Source organism: Rhinolophus sinicus, chromosome 14 (assembly GCF_057876585.1).
Source record: "Rhinolophus sinicus isolate RSI-liver-muscle chromosome 14, RSI-T2T, whole genome shotgun sequence".
Lineage (NCBI taxonomy): Eukaryota > Metazoa > Chordata > Mammalia > Chiroptera > Rhinolophidae > Rhinolophus > Rhinolophus sinicus.
In genome coordinates, this window is record NC_142514.1 from 38,436,854 (window position 1) to 38,457,796 (window position 20,943).

Below are 20,943 nucleotides of genomic sequence, written 5' to 3' on the forward strand. Positions count from 1 at the left end.
GGAAAGCTGGCGGCCACACTGCTGAGCCATCCTCCATAAAGTGTCTCCAACGTCCCATGAGCGATATCTATCCCAAAACAAAGGCTGCTGGTACTGTGGGGGCATCTTACCCTGGCTCCAGGGGTTGTAAATAAGAGAGGGGCAGTTGGTACCACTTTAATCTTCTACTTTTGGAGTACCAATAGGCCTCTTTTCTTTTTTTATGTGCCTGGTGTTAAGTGCTAAGATTGTTTGAAACCACGTGTGGGTGACAGAGAACCAGAATAGGTTGCTTGCCCAATGCCCAGGGTAGGGCAGAGCCATTCTGCAAAGAACAGGACACAAAATTCATATACGAGTATCTATTTACCACCCCAGCCCCCAACAAAATTTGATTATAAAATTTTGTAAGCAAATGACATACATTATAAAAGACAAAAGAGTAGACTTTAAAGATTTTGAAAACTGACTGGTAATTTTCTGTTTACGTGTTTTTTCCCCCCACTCTAGACTACCACCCTGCTGAGAGCAGAGAGTGTTGTATTTATACTCTGGCCCTAGTGCTAAGGGAAGTTGCAGGCCCCGATTTCCTTGGGAATGGCCCCAGCTCTGTCTTTGCTTGGGGAGCTTTTAGACCCAAATCCTCTGAGGAGGGCTATGCCTCCAGAAACACTCAACCACCCGCTGAAAGCTGTAAGAAAAACATTTTTCATTAGTAAAAGAAACATTTACTTTATTAAAAGAATAATTAACATTAGGACCTACTCACTTGCAACATAGGCTTTCTAAAGGATCATAGAGTCCTTTTAAGTGTGATCTTTTAAAGTATTTGTTCTTAAAAATTTATCAGGGGGAGAATTTAAGATTGACATCTTCCAGTCCAAGATTCTCTCAAAGGTTAAGGCAAAGAATCAGAAGCGATAATTAGAACAGATCTTTGAGTATTTGGTTTGGAACTTTCCATTCCATTGACAGGAAGGCAAACACCTTTGGTCCTGGCACCTTCCTCCTGTCCCGGGTTGGCTACTCCCACCCTGCACCTTTGTTCAGCTCCGCCCAGTGTGGCCCAGCTGCGGCCTCTCTGCTCAGCGGCCTCAGAGCCACCTCTGGCTGTGCTGAGATGGGGCTGCCCTGGCCAGGGCTGTGGCTGAAGAGGCTCTGGGTGCTCTTGCAGGTGGCCCTGCATGTGGCCGTGGGCAAAGTACAACTGATACTGTGTCCCAGGAGAGTCAAGCAGCACATCATGGCCATGAACCGGAAGAACCCCACTTTTTCCTATGACAACTGGGTCCCAACCCTCTTCAGCACCCAGTATTTCTGGTTCGTCCTGAAGGTCCGTTGGCAGCGACTGGAGGACACGACTGAGGAAGGGGGTCTGGCCCCAAACTGCCCCGTGGTGTGCCTCTCAGGACGGAGTTGCAACATTTGGGACTTCATGCAAGGTCAGGAGGCTAATACAGCTTGAGAAGTGCTTGGAATGGGGGTGCTCAGGCGGGTGGGGAGGTGGGTTCAAAGTCCTGAATTCTTCTACTACTCCAGCTGCAATTTTTTGGCATCTTGTCCTCTTCCCACTTCCTGAAACCAGGACTTCCCCTGGCTTCTGCTTTTCTGAGTGGCATCAGCACCTTCACAGGCACTCAAACCACACACCAGCCACACTGGCCTTCAGCTCCTCCAGCACGGCTCTTACTGCGCAGTCACTGCACCTCGGATGCACTTCACCGCCTCTCTGCCTGGTCAACTCCATTCATTCTTTAGACTGCTGCTCAGCGACACTTCCTACGACAAGCCAACCCCAACCCCTCCACACTAGGTTACCCCCTCTTATATGTTTAACATCCTAAAGTTTTCATTATTGCACCTGTCCTGGTTTGTAATTATTTGTGGGTATTTGATTAATGTCTGTCACCCTCACTAGCCTGCAAGTTCTGTGCAGATGGAGACCATCGCTCTAACCCACTGTCATGCCCCTATGGCTGCTGCTGACTTATAGTAGTTGCTCACTAAATATTTGTTGAAGATCTCATGCATATTCTCTCTCTTCTAGGCAAACCAGCTCTGTCTACTTGGGTTCTTAAAGACCTGTCCGATCAGTTTTCTCTTTTTGTCCTCATAGCTGCTCTTCCTGCCAGGACTTCCTCCTCCCCTCTTGCCCTCTCTTCCCACCCAACTTGTGAATGGCTGCCAGATTATCCTTCCACAAGCACAGCCCTGACCAATCTGCAACCCCAGCTGACCAACCCAGCAGCCACTCTCTGCATTCAGGACAAATGCTCAAGGCCATCCATGGGCTGTGCTTTGTGCTCAGGGTCCTCCTTGGACTGAGTCCAGCTTTCCTTCCCAATTTCACCTGCAAGCTTCCTCTCACGCTCATTGCTTGCAGATGAACTGTTGGACCTTGGACGTCCCTTGTGCCGTTCCCTCTCTGCCTTTGCTGAAGCTATTGGCTCTTCCCCCTCCATCGCCAACAGTCCAAATCCCCCTCATCGCCAGAGTCCTGCTCTCCTGCCTCCCCCCCGTGAAGCCAGCCATCTCAGATCCCTACAGCTGGGCACATGCTCTCTCTCTCTTCTGGATTCATAACTCTCTGCACTTCTCCTCGGACACTGATTCTTCCTATGCAGTCTCTGGCTGCCTAAGCACAAGTGTTTTCTTCCTGCCCGATGGAAAGCAACAGGACTGTGTCTCACTTATCTCTGAGTTCCCAGGGACTAGACCCAGCAGATAGAGTAGAGAAGGTCCTGGAGGCAGTGGCTAATCTAGTGCTTTTCAAAGTGTGTTCTTTGGAACCCAAATCCCACAGACATGCTTTACTATTACAAAGAGTCCGCTAGTCGAAGTACCATGTTTCCCCGAAAATAAGACCAGGTCTTATATTAGCTTGTGCTCCAAAAGACACATTAGGGCTTATGTTCAGGGGATGTCCTCCTAAAAAATCATGCTAGGGCTTATTTTCCGGGGAAACACGGAAAATTATTATTCAGGGAAACATGGTAGTTTAGGAAACCCTGCAGCACACGATATCCTCCTCCTGGAAATTCCCAGTGCCCATGAACATATAAAAGTCTCTGAGAAGACCTGAAGCTTAAAACAAACAAACAAAACTTGAAAAAAGTTTAGCACAGCTAAATTTTCCTAACACACACACACACCTCCCCACTCTCCATCAGAGGAAATGTCTATCATCATATTGGTTCCAAAGAATACCCTTTGGGAAATGTTGACCTGATCCAATCCTCTCAGTTTAGAAGGGAAATGGAGAAAACTGAGAGGCAAAGGTAACAGAGCCAGTGACAGACTGAGTCAGACCCAGAACCAGGGCTTCTTCGCCTTGTTCTTTCCATGCACCTCGACAACCTCCAATGCGCCAGGCCCTCAGCTAGATGCCATGGTTATGTAAGAGCTTGCTGCTCCACTCAAGGAGTTTGTGTTTCCACAGAACAGATGGATGCGATAAACAAATTCTTATAGTTCTGTGGGATGGGGGAAGCTGTCGAGGTATGAGCTTTGCCTGCAGGGCTTGTAAGGTTTCCTGGAAGAGGTGGCTTTGGAACTAGGCCTTGAAGAATAAGTAAGATCCCTGTACCTTGATTACAGAAAAGGGAAAAGTATTTCAAGCAAAAATAAAGGCAAGAGTTTTTTGCTCATGGTGTTAAAACAGGGTGTACAAATGACCTCTAGTCAACATTCATTCACCAAGTGACCACTAATAATAAGAGCAATAAGAATAACAAATAACTTTTATGGTGCATCCACTATGTGCCAAGCACTGTGACAGCCAGGCCAACTGGCTGAAAACCAATCATCAACGATCGATGGGTTCCACGAAGGCCACCTTGCCTCATGGTCAATTCACAGAATTTACTTGCTTCTTTTGCTTGTTCACTTTAGGTGGGCCAATTTACATTTTAAAGACTGTTCTAGTATTTGTGTCTTTTCCCTGCTGTTGCACCTGAGACTGAAGAAGAGAGAAGGAGCCCAAGAGATAAAAGAAAACTCTACTTATGAAATAGAGTTGGCTTTCAGCACATTGACGCAGAGGCCACTGAAATAATACCCAGGTGCTGGTGGTACAGAAATCAACACAAGTGGTCTCTGTCCTGGAAGATCCCATAACCCGGAGAGGGAGAGGGTGTAGTGAGAGAGCCAGAGGGTTCTGGAAGAAGTGGGGTGAGGTAGGGAGGTGGTCAGAGGAAGGCTTCCTGGAGAAGAGGGTGGTGAGCTGATTTTTCAGGGACGGTGACGTCTTAGGCTGGGTGAGGGAGGGGGAGTGGGAGCAGCGCAGACAAAGGGCAGGAGTAGCAGAGGTCCAAGATGGGGGCAGCTTCAGTCAGTTTGGCAGAAGCGGGGTGTGGGAGGCAGAAAGGGGGGAAGGATGAGGCTGGAGACACCATCAGGGACCAGAGTTTGTGGGGGCTTATGTGTCTTACCAAGGAGTAGACTTTATCTGAGGGTACTGGGGAGTTCTAAGGAGATGTTCAAGCAAGGAGTTAACATGATCAGGATTGCTTATGAGAATGATATCCTGTAACTACTTTGGAAACCCATTAGGCCACTAAAAAGCTCTGTCGTATGCTCTGGGTATAAATGTGAACTCATTTTAGAGCCACAGACTAGAAGGTCTGGAAGAGTCTTTATGGATAACCTAAAGCAACTCTTTCGTTTTTTAGATGCAAAAGCCCAGAGAGGTAAATTACTTGCTCGGAGTCACACAGCGAATTCTTAGAGAGCCAGAACTAGAGCTTGTGCCTTCTGACTCTCAGCTAGTGCACTTTCTGTTATTGGGTAAGACAACAGAGGCTCAGAGAAATTCTCAGCCACCTCCTATCCTCTGCATGTACATGCACCCACATGATACACACATGTTCTCAGACACACACACACACACAGCAAACATTGATTAACGGTGTACTGTGGTAGAAGACAAGTCTGATGATTTTATAAGTACCTAGGCGTTTGTCTGAAACAGGATTTATTTTAGCCTTTAATATCTTATAAAATCTGTCCAAGCCTACTTATGTCATCTAGTAACTATAAATGGGCTTTCTCTGCTGAGAGAGCCTGGTATGGGGGTTAATTTACTGGGCTAGGGGTCATGATGGTGGGTTCAAGTCCAGTGCTACTACAGAGCTGTTTTTTCCATTTATACAGGTAAGTTGGACTTGACATTCCTTGCCCACCATTCTGGGAAAAAATGGTGTTCTCTGCACCATGGCCTGTGGACACGCGCAAGGTGTCAGCACTGCCACCCCTTGCACCCATCCTTCCACTCTCTGCTACCTGGAAAGCAGGGAACTGAGTTTAAACTTTGCCCTCAGTACTGATCATTGCACCCTACCCCACTATAAATAATTAAACAAATGGTTCTATCTCTTTTAAGGTCCTAATCAGTGGGTGTGAATCTTTTTTTTTCCAATTAAAAACAAATTCCGGACAGCTAATGTTTAATGCTGGTCCTGACCTTAAGTCTTTTGGATTCTTATTGAAAGAATGACTTCCCGGGGTCACTGCAGGCCAATGGCCAGCCATTTGTCCATGACTGGTCTCTAAGCCTTCCCTGCTGAGGCCTGGGCCACCCTGTCACATGGGTGAGGACTTGTGCAATCAACCAGCAGGCACTGAGACCCACTCAGAGCTCTCTAGGGCCTCCTATGAGAAAACCTGGGAGCCCAGGACAAGGAGAACTTTGTGTTTCCAGGGAAACTGGAAACTTCTCTTCATGTACTGAAAAATGAGGACTATATAACCAATTGCTTCTCCTTTTACTTGTCCACCAGAAAATTCAGAGTCATATTAGCTCAGTTATAACAAATGCAGGGACCTTAAGGCCTTTTTATTTTGTTCCATATTTCCCTCCTCTTCTATGCCTCCCAGAGGGACATGATTTTTTAAATATATATATATATATATATATATATATATATATATATATATATATATATATATTTTATTATATGTGTAAACTGCGTCAAATCCTTTGCAGAAGTAGGTGAGGGAATAACTAACCAAATTAAGCACAAGCAAGTTAATATGCCCTCTATTCCCCTTCCATCAGCAAGTCCTGTCCCTTCTCCACTGCCGACACACTAGGCCATGGCTCCCATTATCTCTCATGTGAATTTCTCCCACGCCCCTTAACTGAGTCTCCCCCACTTCCATTCTTACCCTCAGTCCTTTCCCCATAGAGTAGCCAGAGTGATCTTCTGTGTCAATTTGATCATTTTTCATTATAGAGCCCTTCCGTAGCAGTCAGGTTCTGGCTTGCAAGCAACATAAACTCATCCTAGTTTTCTTACTCGCACACATACATATACAAAAGGACATATTAGAAAGATGTTGCAGGATTGCCAGATTCAACCATAGCTGGAGCACTGGGCCTGGATTGTCTTTTAGCATCAACAGTCAGGCCTGGATGCTGCTGTCGCTTTGGTTGCCATAGGAACTCATCATCACTGTAGGATTCTGCTCCCTGAGACGGCTGTGTATTAATTCTGCCATCTCAATGACTCCAGAATCAAAGATCTATGTGGGAAGGTCTAGTTAGCCAGCCTGGGTCACTGCCTGTGCCTTGGCTGCGGAGGGCAGAGAATGGACCTGGCCTCTGTCATCCATAGGGAAAGGCTGGGCATACTCTCATCACTATTACACAGAATAGTGAAGTCCAAGTAGGAAGGAGAGTTGGGAGCTCGACAGGCAACATTGTACCAAATATCCACCATCCTTGCTTTGTATCTCCATGACATCCCATTGTACCTAGAATAAAATTCAGATTCTTTACTGTATAGGAGAGCCTGCCTGTTCTGGCCCGTAACTATCTCTCCCACCACCACCCCCAGCCTGACTCCGGTCACAGTGGATTTGCGGGTCCTTGAACACACCAAGTCTGTCCCTCCTCAGGCCTTTGTACATGGAGTCTCTTTGTCTGGAAGTCCCTGCCCTCCCTTTGCCCCGGCTGGCTCATTCCTACTCTTCCATTTCTCAGGTTAAATGGCATCTCCTCAGGGGCCTTCTTTGACCTATTGGACTAAAGTATGTCATTCCTTTATAGTCTCTTTCCTAACACTTATCGCAACTTGAAATTACTTCATTTATGCATTTACTTGGGTGTGTTTTTTTTTGCCTGACTCCCCATTAGACAGACCTCAAACTGCGTGCAAGCAGAGATCTACTGGTCTTGTTCTCTGCTGAATCCCCAGTGTGTGGCAGAGATCCTTGTAATTATAAGTGTTAAGTAAACGCTTGTAGATGGAATGAGAGTGTGCTCAATATTGGGGATGTGAGGATGAAAGAGGAAAAGGCCCTGCCCTCATGGGCAGCGGGTAGCCTGGGGGATACAGACACTTCAACAGGCCACGTCACAGTGCAGGATGTGCCGAGCTCTGACAGATGTACGGTAAGGGCTCAACAATGTCTACTCTGTCATAAGTAACCACAGGGTGCTGGCTTAGAGCTTCCCTCAGTTTACACTGCGTGAGTTGCCGAAGGTTCCCGCCCAGAGTCAGCTTCATGGGCATAGCACCAGTGAATTACACTTGTCCCACATTCAGAAGGACCCCCTGCTTGTCATTTAATGCTTTATAGTAGTTGTCTTGAAATTCTTAATAGTTTTATCTTTTCATTTGGTGGTGAAGGCTGACAGGACCATGGAACATGCCCCAGGGACTTGGAGCCTCAGCTCCTGCAGGATCCCGCCTCCCACAGAGTCCCTGCTCTCCCTGAGACACACTTTTCAAGGCCCACTCTTCCACTCCTGGGGGTCCAGCCCATCCTGTCTCCTTCCTGTTCCCACCCAGTGACTGCTGCCACCTTTTGGCTCCAGACAGGGCCTGGACATGGGCATGGGAAAGGTCAGGGTCAGGTGTGGGCATCTCGGAGCATCTCTTGGCAGGACATGGAGGCAGCCATCTCTACCCTGAGCTGATAGCATCTTGGTAACAAGTGACTGGGCGGGACTTGGCAGGAGGAGTCTCTTGCCCACCTCCTTCCCCCATCAAGGTACCTACCATGTCCCTGCACAGAGTTCGTAATAACCTGTGGGTTGGGGTGGTGGGTAGGTGGGAAGGAGAAATGTCTGGCTCAAGTTCTGCGCTCCTGGTTGGGGAATGGTGCATTGGTACAGGGGCTGGAGGGAGAGGAAAGCCAGTAGGCAGTGGCCACAGACACACATACACATGCGCACTGAGTTACGGGGCTCTTGGGAGACTGTGAGGGTCTGCATTCACCCTATGGATAGCCCTGTGTCCAGGGGAGTGCAACATCAAATAGCAGAGAAAAAGCACCATCCCAGGGCATGACAGAGACCACGGAAAAAAATCTTTATGTTTTAATAAACTTAAGGTACTTTCCCCCCACTTTTTGAACAAGGGGTTCTATATTTTCATTTTGCACTGGACCCAGCAAATTACGTACTGGCCCTGCTCCCACCCTTCACTCCCCTTTGTGGAGTCCCCTTCGCTGCCTCCCCCACTTCATAGCTCAGGGAACAGATAATAGCTAATAAGAGCAGCTTACACTGATTGAGCACTTCGTATGGGTCAGGCACCATTTTAAGCCCTTATCCACATTAAGTTACTTAATTCTAATAACAATCCTATAATGTAAGTATTATTACTGTGACCATTTATGGATGAGGAAACTGAGGTGCTTTGAATGGAAAGAGCATTGACTTGAGAGTTTAGGTGCCAGAGTGTTAATTTTAGCTCCACCACTGACCTGCTGTGTGACATGTAGCAAGCTTATAAAGCTCAATTTGTCTATAAAATGGGGGGAAATTATCTACCTTGCAGGATACTAATCATATCACATGAGAGAACGGATGTGTGCCTGGCTTATAAACAATGAAAGGGACTCTATCATTCTTTTGATTCCCACCCAGCGACTGCAGGTGGCCTCCTGAGACCTCCTGATACTAAAACTGTTCATTTTAGAGGGGAGTAAACTGGATCCAGCCTCTGCTAAGTCACGCTTTCTAAGCTTCAGCCCCTCACTGTGCTCTGGATCTACCTTAGAGTGGAAACAAATAGAATTGGATGCTGGAGTGAAGATGGTGCTCGCAAAAGAAATGCTGTGTGTAGATTATTGGTTGGTTGATGGTGGTTCCGTTTCTGTTTCAGAAAACCGGCCACTGGTGCTGAATTTTGGAAGTTGTACCTGACCTTCATTTCTTTTCAAATTGGACCAATTCAAGGGACTGATTGAAGATTTTAGTTCCATAGCAGATTTTCTCATCATTTACATTGAAGAAGCACACGCATCAGGTACAGATAGATTGCCTGCCCTCTGTTTTCTCTCTCCTCTTCTCCCAAGGTTGGGGGTGGGGAGAGGCATATGAGGAGAGAGGGAAAGAGCCATTATGCACTGAGATCCCACCCTCTCCCGGTCCTTGCTACGTTTACCCACCGCTGGGTTCACCCATCACACGCTAACCAGGCACACAGAGCAGAAAAGTTGGAGTGACTGGGTCTAGCAGGGAAATTATCTGACATTCTGAATGGATAAGCAGAGAAATCAAGGGAGAGGAACTAATATGAGCACAATTACAAGGAACTTAGACCTGAAACGTCACAAATGAAATGACTGCTATATAGCTATTTGTGACATTCATTCTAAGACCCTCCAAGCTCAAAGGATCACATTGTGATTCATCTTGGTCAGTGGTTCCCAAGCGTTAGTGGGTAAGAGAAGCCCCTGGCAGGCTTGTTATAACAGACTTCTGAACCCCACCCCAGAGTTTGTCAGGTCTGGGCTGGAGCCTGAGAATTTGCATTTCTAACAAGCTCCGGGTGTTGGGGACCACACCTGGAGAACCACTTCCCCAGGCCAGGCTTCACCTGGGGGGGCAGGAATCCTTTCTTCAGCCCCTAACAGTTGGTCACCCATCTTCATTATGGCTATTTGTGAGAAAGTCCTTCCTTGCAATGGGCAGACATGTCCCTCCCTGAAACTTCTACAGCTTGGTCTAAGCCCCATGAACTTTCCAAAAGGGTCAGACACACTTCAATGTCCCTGGTTTTCATGGGGATCAATCCCATAAATTTGGCCCAACTCTCAAACCCAGAGATTGAAAAAGGCAAGAAGGCTCAGGCAGCCGAGTAGAATGTTGTTTCCTCACCCATCTCTCCACAAGATTCGTCTTTGTCACCCAGCACCTGGCAAAGTCCGTGTCACAGACAGAGCTCAGTAAAAGCTGGGTGAAGGAGAGAGTTTTAGGCCACTATTAGCCTTGCTGGCTTATCCACGTGGGGTACGTGTAGCGATTGCTATTAACTCACTGCCAGCAAAGTTGGCCAGCAGCCTTTCTCCAGTGTGGTCCCTGGATCCCTGGCATCAGAGCCACCTGAGTTGCTTGTTGAAGATGAGTATGCCAGGGCCCCACCCCGGGCTCATTTCATCTTGTTTTATACGCACCCAAAGGTTTAAGAACCGCTTTCAATGTAATATTGTATTCACTTAACTGGCAGCTTCTGTCCTCATTAAGAATTTGGGGCAACTTAAAATATTAACATTGGGAAATAGGTACACAGAGGTTCATTGTAGCAGTTGTCTCTACTTTCATGTATATTTGAAAATTTCCATAATAACATTTAAATAGCACAGGTAATATGTAGGAGCGCAAACGCAAGCACAATGTACCTCTTTGTTAAATACCCCCTTGGGAGAGCAGTAGCTCTCAGTTAAAGAGAGAACTTGGGGAGCCTCTAGGTATGTAGGTGTCTGTAGTCTCCATGGTTGAGAAGAGATGAGGCCTGATGTCATCAGAGCTGACAGCTGAAACTCAGCCAAAGCTGGTTGAACTGTCCTGGGGCAGCACTTCTCAAACTTTAAGATGTGCTTACGTTACCTGGGAGCTGAGTAAGACGCAGACACTGGCTCAGGGGGCTGCAAAGGGACCTGAGGTTTGGCCTGTCTAACCAGCTCCCTGGGTGCTGTGGAGGCTGCTGGGCCCAAGAGAACCCAGCTTTAATTTCTAAAAGAACAAGCTACAAACTGTAAAAAGAGGGCTCAGAGCGTCATAGAAATTGTTTCCGGTCCTGATAGCTGCCTCCTGACCCATTTCTCCTGGAATCAGACCCAGCAAGTTGAACCTTTCCACAACCCAGGCCTATTCACCTCGTCCATTGAGGAAAGGCTTCCTATCTGTCCTGACAGACTGATTCCGTGCCTCTGTGCTTTGTCACTCCTAGTTTGGGCATTTCTTCCTCCTCCCCACCTCCTTCCCCAGGGTGCTTGTTTCTGTTCATCAGAAGTGGGTATGGCCTGAAATTCAGAATTAAAGCGCATAGAGCCAGTGTCACCGGTCCTAGGAGTTCTGGGTTCTGTGGCCCCAATCAGTTGGCTTCCTTCTTCCCACACCCCACGACTGCCCAGGCCCATTATGGGGAAGCACGAGGGGTGGTGAGAGGAACAGACTCTGGAGTTTCAGGCCTGAGTGTGAGTCCCAGCTCCATCACGTGCTGGCCACACGACCTGGGGCAACTGACCTTCCATGCCCACTTCTGTGCCACTAAAATGGGATGATAACACTGCCCTCGCAGAGTCACTATTTCTGCAATATGTAACAAGTGCTTGCAATGTGCCCAGTCCTGCGCGCAGCCTGGGGATATAGAGATGAAACATACACATAGTTCCTGTCTCTAAGGAACACACAGCTGAAGCTGGGAGGCAAGTCAGTGCTCCCCGCTGGGCCTCCATGTTCTCAGCTGCAGGATGCGGAGGAGGACCTCGGCTGGGCCTCCCATAGGAGGCTGCCACGAAGCTCCAGTGAGCTAATGGGTGGGCAGACTGACAGCCTAACCATGATACAAATCTAAGCTGGTGTCATTGTCATCTACAACGTTTTGATGTCCTGGGGTGAGTAATGAAGACTTTAAATACCTGTTTTTCTTGGGGGCAGGGTCCTGAGCAGAGGACTTGGAAACACTGTGGAGGAGGAGCCAATTCTGCAGATGGACTTAAGCTTACGTTACCCGTTACCCGTTACCCGGGGTGGCAACTATTATTGTAAACACAGGCCTTCCGGGTTCCAGGCTCTGGAGAACTGGGGCCAGTAGCAGTTTATGGTTATTTTCTCAACCTATGGGCCCATTAGCTAATAAGTATCACCTCTCCTGTACGCAGTAGGCAGAAGAGCACTTTGGCAAATGATGCCAATTGAAAATCTCCTTTCATTAAAGCTAAGCAGCCTTAAATGGTTTTGTTTTAGAAGGGGGATTTCCAAAGCACAGTAGCAAATAAACTGTGGTATAGAATAAAAACTAGGTTCTTTCCCACCTGTCTGTTATTTGGGGGTGATCAGGCAAAATCAGTATTTTTGGGGCAGCTTGTATGAACCAGGCAGAGCACTGGGAGTTCCATAGGTTGTCTCATTTAAGCCTCAGCAATATGGGTTCTATTAAACCCATTTAACAGATGGGAAAACTGAGAATTTAAAGAGGCATAAAGAGCTTCCCCAATATCACACAGCTGAGAGTCAGGGAAGGCTTCCCGAAGAAGGTGTTACTAGAGCAGTGATTCTCAACTATCATGCAGGGTCTCAGCTCCTACACCCCACACAAGGATGCAGGACATGGTGAGGCCAAAAAGGAACACCCACGGAGCCATGGATAGGGGAGTCATACCACTATATGCTCGCTGGCGGCTGGGTTGGAGACACAGGAAGCAGGAGCTACACGATCCGCAACCTGCTTTCAGCTTCTCTGCCAACAAACCTCACTTGCTAGCTGCAATCCGTCGTGCTAACTGCAATCCGTGCTTGCTAGCTCAGCCACCATCTTTCTGCTAGCGTAGCCACGGCAGTTATATCAGTGGCCAATGGCTCACTGGTTACAGCTCACGGCCAACTAGTCACAGCTGATGGCCATCTACTACCTGAGCCAGCACTTTCTATGTGAGACCGAAAGCCTGGAAACTGCTCTCTGGGACTCTGTCCCCACATCAACTGAGGGTGATTTTTTCCTCCAGGGGATTTTTGCAATGTCTGGAGACATTTTCAGTTGTCACAAATTGGTGGCGTGGCGGGGGGGTGCTACTGATATCCAGTAAGTAGAGGCTAGATTCAATTCGGCTCAACATCCTACAACACACGGGATAGCCCCCACAACAAAGAATTATCTGGCCCAAAATGTCAATAGTACCAAAGGTGAGAAGCCCCATTAGAGCTGAGCCTTAAAAAAACAGGTAGCATTTCAAATACGGAAGAGATGATAAACAGAAGGAGGCGAGAGGTGCCAGGGTCATTTGAGACGAAGTCCACTTTGGCTAGATGTGGAAGGACTGGCAGCTGTGACTGAAAATGTAGGCTGGGAGAGATGACAGGGCTCATTAAACGCTGTGCTAAGGAGCAATTGGGTTTTAAGCAGAGAAAAAATATGATCAAATTTTGTGTTTGAAATCATTGTCAGAGATTTCTGGATGATAAGTTAGAAGGTAGTAAGATCAGGAGGCAGGAAGACAGCGTGGCAGGGGGCTGGGGGGTCGCGGATGACAATCAGGGTGACAGCCAGGCTAGCAGTTGTACTTGGCTCTGACTTTACCCTGAGCGCCTTATCATGAGGCTGTCAGCACAGCTAACACATCAGCTGCAGCAGCAGCAAAGAAGAAAAGGTCCTACTCTACACACACCACAGCTGGAAGCAGGAGCTGTGGTGTGTGTGGAGTAGAAAAGGGCAAAGTGAGAGACAGCATGGGGGTGAGTGGGTCAAGGAACCCCAAGTATTACACCTACCTGCAGGAGCAAAAAGTTGGAGGAAGGATGGAGAGATGGGCCAGCTCACTGAGAACCTGGTAGGCCACACTGAGAGGCTTGGGATTTATCCTGAGGGCAAGAGGGAGCCATTGAAAGATCTAAGCAGGAGCGTGACATGGTCAGATTTACATTTTGGGAAGAACAGTCTGGTGGAGAATAATTAGAAGAGGGAAATCGTCTATAGACTCTAGAGCAGTAGTTCTCAAACTTCGGCATGTGTTAGAATCATCTGGAAGGCTGTTAAAATAGCTTGGTGGGCCCCATTCCTGGCCAGTCTAAGGTGGGACCTGAGAATTTGCATTCCTGACAAACTCCCAGGTGCTGCTGACACCACTGGTCTGGGCAGCTCACACTTCAGGGCACTATTGCTTTAGACCCTCGCCTCACGGAGTGCAGTCCAGGCACCAGCAGCCTTGGCATCCTGGGAGCTAGCTAGATTCAGTGCCACCCTAAACAGACCGAATCAGAGTCTTCCTTTAACAAGGTCCCTGAGTAGTTCATTGGCACATTAGAGTTTGAGAAGCACTGGTCTGTTGGGCTGCCTCACATTGAAGAGCCGGGGTCTGGGAATCAGGAGCTATGGGCTTCAGTTCTGGGCCAACCACTGACTCCCTATGTGATCTTGTGCATTTGCCCATGAGAAACTGGGCCAAATCATGGCCGAGGGCTCCTTTCTCTGGGACCCTCAGTTAAAAGTGTGTGCATGTGGGGGGGGGGGGGGGGTTAGTCTGCAGGAGGGTATGCCAAGCCTGTGAGATCTGCTGTCTGGCCTCTCTCTCCTAGATGGCTGGGCTTTTAAGAACAATGTGAACATCAGGAATCACCGGAACCTCCAGGACCGCCTGCAGGCAGCCCGCCTGCTGTTGGACAGGCGCCCCCAGTGCCCTGTGGTGGTGGATACAATGAAGAACCAGAGCAGCCAGCTCTACGCGGCCCTGCCTGAGAGGCTCTACGTGCTCCAGGAGGGCAGGATCCTCTACAAGGTGGGGATCCCTCCACTCCCTGGGGGGCAGGGGCCCAGGGAGGGCAAAGGGTAAAGGGAGGGCTTTGTACAGGCAGACCTGGGTTGGAATCGCTGCCCAGCCATTTACCAGCCATGTGACCAGGGGCAAGTCATTTCCTCTCTTGGAGCTTTGGTTTCCTCTTCTGCAAAACAGAGATGTTGGGCCCCATGTCACAGGGGACAAGATAAGGCACAGGAAAGTCCCTAACCTGGCTGCCTCTGAATCCAGAAGACTGGTCCAGCCCCGGTTTAGTTTAAAGCTGAGAGATGGAAAATATTGTTTCTTATTTATAAACAATGCTCAGAGAGAACTGACTTGCCCAAGGTCACAGTGGACAAGGCTCTGATTTCAACTCCAAATCCTCTGGGTGGGATGAGTTAGGAGTGGGAGGGTCTGAAGCAGCTCATCTCCAAGGCAGGCCTGAACCGGGGGCGGGGTGGAGGGGTGATGTGGGGGGAGGAGGGTAAGAAGAGGCCAGAAGAGAACAAACCCTGCAGTTTGGAGCTGGAAATGCTGAAGCAGGAATTGAGGCCAGGCTTCCTTTCTGGAAGGATTGTGTTCCTCTCAAGGCTTCCAGCTGGGCCAAGGTGAGGGGTGTAAGCACAGCCTCTGACCCCTTGGGCACTACTGGCCTCCCCTGAGGGCAGAAACTAAGTTTTATGGCTGCTGAAGGGATTTCCAGCCTGGAGAGCACACGAAGCCCGAGCCGTGTGGCTGCACCTCTGCCCGCGGGTCAAGTTAGCCCTATGTACGCAGGTGAAACAAGCAGGGACTTGCAGATGAATCCCCAGGGTGCCAAGGGGCACAGCATGAGGATTCAGGGTCTTCCTTTCCCTTCCCCTGAGACAGAGCTCCAAGATGGCACAATAGAGGCAAGCTGGGCACAGAGTCCCTACCCTGGGTTAGGCCCTGTGCAAGTACTAGAAACACAAAAATGAGTTTAAAAATGGTCCACACCTTACTTCAAGTTGCTCACAGTCCGGGAGATAAGGAAGACCCAAAGAGAGTGTTACAGTATCCCAGGGGCTGTGATACTCCCGAGCAAGGGTCAGAAAACCTTTCCTGTAAATGGCCAGACAGTAAGTAAATATTTTTGACTCTGTGGGCCAAACAATCCCTGTTGCAACGATTCCGTTCTGCAGGCATAGCACAAAAATGACAGACAATATGCAAACGAAAGGGTGTGGAGGCCTCAGGACAGATTTAACTCTCAGAATATTAGTTTTCTGATGCCTGGGGAAGGGTAGGCTTTTCAGAGGAGGTGACAATTGCTTGGGCCTTAAAGGATAAGGAACCAGACTAGTGAGCATGGTGGGTGAAAATTATTACCAATATTGGGAAAAGGGTGGGCACAGGCACTGAGGCATGTTATAGCAGGGTGTGATTGGAGAATTGAGGGCATTTGGGCTACAGGGATCTCACTCTGGACCACGGAGCCTGGCCTTCATCTTAGAGCAAAGGAGAGCCATTAAAGAGTTTTGAGCAGGGGAGAGACCTGATCAGATCCTTACTTTAGAAAGATCACTGGCTGTGGGGGGAAGAATGAACTGGAGGGAGCAGGGGAGCAGGTGCCACTGAGCTCCAGGATGGCTTAGTTGGTTGGAGCGCATCCTCTCAACCACAAGGTTGCCGGTTCGACTCCCACAAGGGATGGTGGGCTGCGCCCCCTGCAACTAACAACCGCAACTGGACCTGGAGCTGAATGGTGCCCTTCACAACAAAGACTGAAAGGACAACAACTTGACTTGGAAAAAAGTCCTGGAAGTACACACTGTTCCCCCAATAAAGTCCTGTTCCCCTTCCCCAATAAAATCTTTAAAAAAAAAAAAAAGAAGACTGGGGATAGTCAGGGGGTGTGGCAGCTGCCCAAGAAGATGAAGAAGGCGGAACAAGGGCAGTGGGATTGGAGACGCCTGTGTGGAATGGAAAGAACTTGATGTGAGGGGTGGAGAAGATAAGGCCAGTCCGAAGGTCTGATTATGCAAGAAAAGCTTATTTGTATAGACCTCTTTCTCCTTTAGAAACTCCAGTCCCTTGACCCGCTCTGGCTTTCCTACTTCTCTGCCCAGCCCTCCCATTGAATGTTGGTGCCACTCCACACACTCTCCCTGGGTGATCGCACCTACCTCCTGGCTATACCTACCACGGACAACACCATCCTAGTGACTCCCCCAGAGCTAGCACTAGCCCTCATCTCCTGTAAGTCAGATACCTGGGAATGCCGATTCCTTTCTCTTGCAGGGTAAATCTGGCCCTTGGAACTATCACCCAGAGGAAGTTCGTGCTGTTCTGGAAAAGCTCCACAGTTAATCTGGACAGATCCCCCAGCTCCAAGTGACCCATAGGGTGCTGCACAAGGCTTGGCTCTCCCCACAACCAGCTGACTTTTATCTCTTGACAGTGGAGTCCCAGGCTCAGATAGTTCCGATCTAAGCAAACAATTGTTATAATCAGAAACTGATGCAACGAGTCAGCTGAGTGTTAAGGAATGGACAACTCCACACTGCCTCCACTGTGGAGACAACTTTCATTGCATGACGTCTCAGAGTGTGCGACAGTCACATTCCACGGGCGTCCTTCTGAGGTGTGCTCTCTCTCCAGCCACTCTAGCCCTTAGATACGGCATCCCTTATAGGAGTAAATGCATTTTACCAAATTTGCCATTTATGGAATTGATCATTAAGGCGCTAAACTGGCTTTTAGAGCCAAAGATGGGAGGACTCCAGGTATTTAGAGAGAGAGGAAGAATTGGAAGGGAGGGAGTAAGGATGGGAGGAGACAGGAAAGATAGTAATCCTTTCCTTGCCAAAAGACCGACACCAGTCAGTAGTGGTGGTGGTGTCGGGTGAGTTTCCATGGTAACATATCTCCAATTCCATCACAGAGGAGGAGGGTATTCACTTTACCATCTTTGAATATATTTCATAGAAATCTGACTCTCTATACCCTGGACTCTTCCACTACCTTTACTTACTTGTATCAACAGACTCACTTGAGGGGGAGGACTGGCTTCCCCCAAAATTATAACCTTGACCAAACTGGACAACAGGCCCCAGCAAAGCTGTCATTCAGTTATGCAAAAACTCATATTTGAAATTCAGTTTCTCTGATTTGTTTGGTTTTTTTTGCAATCTCTTAATGGTCATTTGTGTTAAATTATATCAGACTAATGGATAACCATTGATATTCATTTGTTTTAACTCTGCTTCTTTTCATATTTGTTGATGACGGCCACAGCCTAAAGTACACACAGCTGTGACTTGACCAAAAAAATATTTTAAGAGGCAGCAAACTAATACAGAATGATTAAAATATATCAGCCTATTTGGGATGGCCTCGGTGTGATCTTTACATTTTCTTTTCCAATATGTCAGACTGTTCTATCTTTTATTATACCCTAGTGTACAGTAATCTGATCAGCAAAAATACCATATGCTGGAAGGGGCCTCATTTGATGGGAAGAACACTCAGTCTCTGTGTGTTACATGTCAAATGTGGTTTTGTCTTGTGAACTCCCGCTGGAGAATTTTTCACATTGGGATCAAAGTAGCTTCACAACATGACATAAAAGAATGGACTTGTGAGACATTTTTCTGACATGAAAACACGTTCTCCTTGGCTCTGCCTTAGTTGCTACAATGCTAGTATTATTAATGTGCCGTTTTACTCTTTTTAAAACAGCTCTCATTAGTCATCTACCAGACACAGGCACTTTCAGATAGGTTATCTTATTTAACCTCTATAGATCGCAAAGAGATTACCCCCATTTTACAGATGAGGATGTCAAGGCTCAGTATACACTAATTTGTGGAGGGGCTCAGAATGAGTATGTAAGAAGCTGAGATTCAGACCCCATCTCTAACTCCAAGGCCAGAGTCCTGTACTCCCGGCTGGTGGTGTGAGTGGTTAAGCTGCCTTGACATCTTGAACTATAAAGTGGGATACCACTAGCGTCTACCCCATCGAGAGGATGCATGAGTAAAGCACTCAGAACTGTGCCTAGTTTGGAGAAAATGCCATGGAAGTGTTGGCTATTATTATCATCATTATCGTTCTGTGACTGCCTCCTCGGGCTCCCTTTGTAGGGTACAGGGGGTGGAAAGAAGACAGGACAAGTAGGGACACGATAAAAATTCGTCATCCTGCCAAAGCTACTGACCAATATTAGTATGAGTTTGTGAGGGTATATGAGAGTGAGTAGCTGTGAAAATGGTGGGACTTGTGAAGTACAGCTGAGCACTGTCCTTTCTAAGTCCTAAGTTCCACAAGAGGAGAGAGCTTCTAAGACCATGTGCCTCTCAATCGCATCTCAGATGGTCCTCCAACTCATGTCTATAAATGCACAGAAACCTCCCCGTTTTCACAAATAACAGAAGCTGGAATTGAGGAGTTTTCAGTTTAATAAAACAGACCCCAAGTGTTCCAATTCAATTCTCTTCAATATAATGTATCAGACATTAATCGAGCATTGATTCTTTTCTGGGTGCTGAGTGATGCAAAGATGGACAAGGTCCAGCTGTTGTCCTCCAGCAACTTAAGCTCATGGGAGACCAAATGTACACTGTGATAATTCAAGGCGGAATACGATGGGTTGGAGCTGAGGTAAAGACTAAATGCTCAGGGAGTTCAGAGAGCAATCCCTCTGAGCGAGGTGGATCTGGGAAAGCTTTATGGAGGTGTTGGCCTTTGGGGCTTGGTTCTCAAGATTGCCCAGAACTTCCATAATTTGGGATGGGAACATGGAGAACACGGGAAGGGAGAAGGGCATTTAAGTGGAAAAAACTACATGGACAAAGGTGGAAAAAATAACATGTGCAGACGACAGCAAGCATTTGGGCTCAATTCTAATTCATAGAGAAAGGGCTTTTCTCTTTGAAGATGACCTCTCAGGGTCTAGATAGCAAGAATGAACCCATTCTGCTTGGCTAAGGTAAACTACTGGAAAGTGAAAGAAGCTCGTTAGTATGTCCTGTCCAGCTCTGAGTAGTTTGCAGTCAGAGAATCACTTTTGAATCAATTTCATCACCCATGTCTGTCTGCTTTAGACAGGCGGGTTTTTCCCCCTAGCTCATTTGTTTTCTGAGGGTGACGCCCTTTGCAGTACCCAGCTTTATGTAGGGCAATGAGCCTACACCCCATTCTGCTAGACAAAAGACATTGCCTTGTATGCCTGGCAGAAGTCCTAGGAAACCAAAGCTCTGACTCAGGAATTAGCAGATGCCCCCGGAATGACCCGCCCACTTTAATGCTTGTTCACCGCCCTAGAGTCGGGCTGTCAATTCGTTCCCGACCACAGACTACGTATTTCACTTCTGGTAAGCTCAGCCATTACTTTAAAAAGGTGTATTAAAGTATTTTATCCAACATTATTTGGTGTTCGATTGAGGAATGATTCCAGGATACCCACATGCCATATAGATGATATCACTGATTCTCAACAAGTAGTGTTTTCCAGAAGGGCACAGGGACCCTGTATTCCATGAAGTCTCACATGCTCGCAGATGCCAGTCTATAGTCTTTAACCCTGAAGGATACCTGGCTGGGTTTCAGATTCTTGTGTTTCAATCTCTTTACCTCAGAGATTTGTGGACACTGCTCTACTGTGGTCTAGCAGTAGTAATGAGAGGAGAAGTCTGAAGCCAGCCTAATTTATTTCTCCTGGCACTTGAATTTGCTTTTCTTCTGCCTGGAAACATATCAGATTCTTTCTTTATAATTCAAGCTCAGGAACTTCACCTAGATATATTCCAGGGTTGATTGTTCTACATCAAAATTTCCTGAACTATTGTTATGGTCTGATTGCTTGTGTCCCCCCCGCCCAAATCCACATGCTAAATCTTAAAGCACAGTGAGGTAGTATTAAGAAGTGGGGCCTCTGGGAAGTGATTAGGTCATGAGGGCAGAGTCCTCATGAACAGAATCAGTGCGCTTATAAAAGAGGCCCCAGAGAGCTAGCATGTCCCCTTCTGCCACATGAAGCTAGAAGCCTGCAACCCAGAAGAGGGCCACCCCCGCCCCCGACCTTGTTGACACCCTGATCTTGGACTTCCAACCTTCAGAACTGTAAGAAATGAATTTCCGTTGTCTACAAGTCACCCAGTCTGTGGTTTTTTTGTTCTGGTAGCCCAATGAATTAAAGCTAATACTAATACCCTCTTTTGATCCTAAGATTTATTTATTTATATATGTATGTGTGTATATATGATTTAGATGTGT

At 47.5% G+C, this 20,943-nt stretch overlaps 1 protein-coding gene across 1 annotated transcript; it reads left to right on the forward strand.

The window, feature by feature from the left end:
• Positions 1–1,047: 1,047 nt before the first annotated feature.
• DIO1 (iodothyronine deiodinase 1) lies at positions 1,048–18,051 on the forward strand. The gene is made up of 4 exons (XM_019742832.3): positions 1,048–1,421; positions 9,093–9,236; positions 14,507–14,706; positions 16,969–18,051. The coding sequence occupies exons 1-4, from the start codon at positions 1,100–1,102 to the stop codon at positions 17,035–17,037; spliced, it is 735 nt and encodes a 244-aa protein (XP_019598391.2). The 5' UTR covers positions 1,048–1,099; the 3' UTR covers positions 17,038–18,051.
• The last annotated feature ends 2,892 nt before the right edge of the window (positions 18,052–20,943 follow it).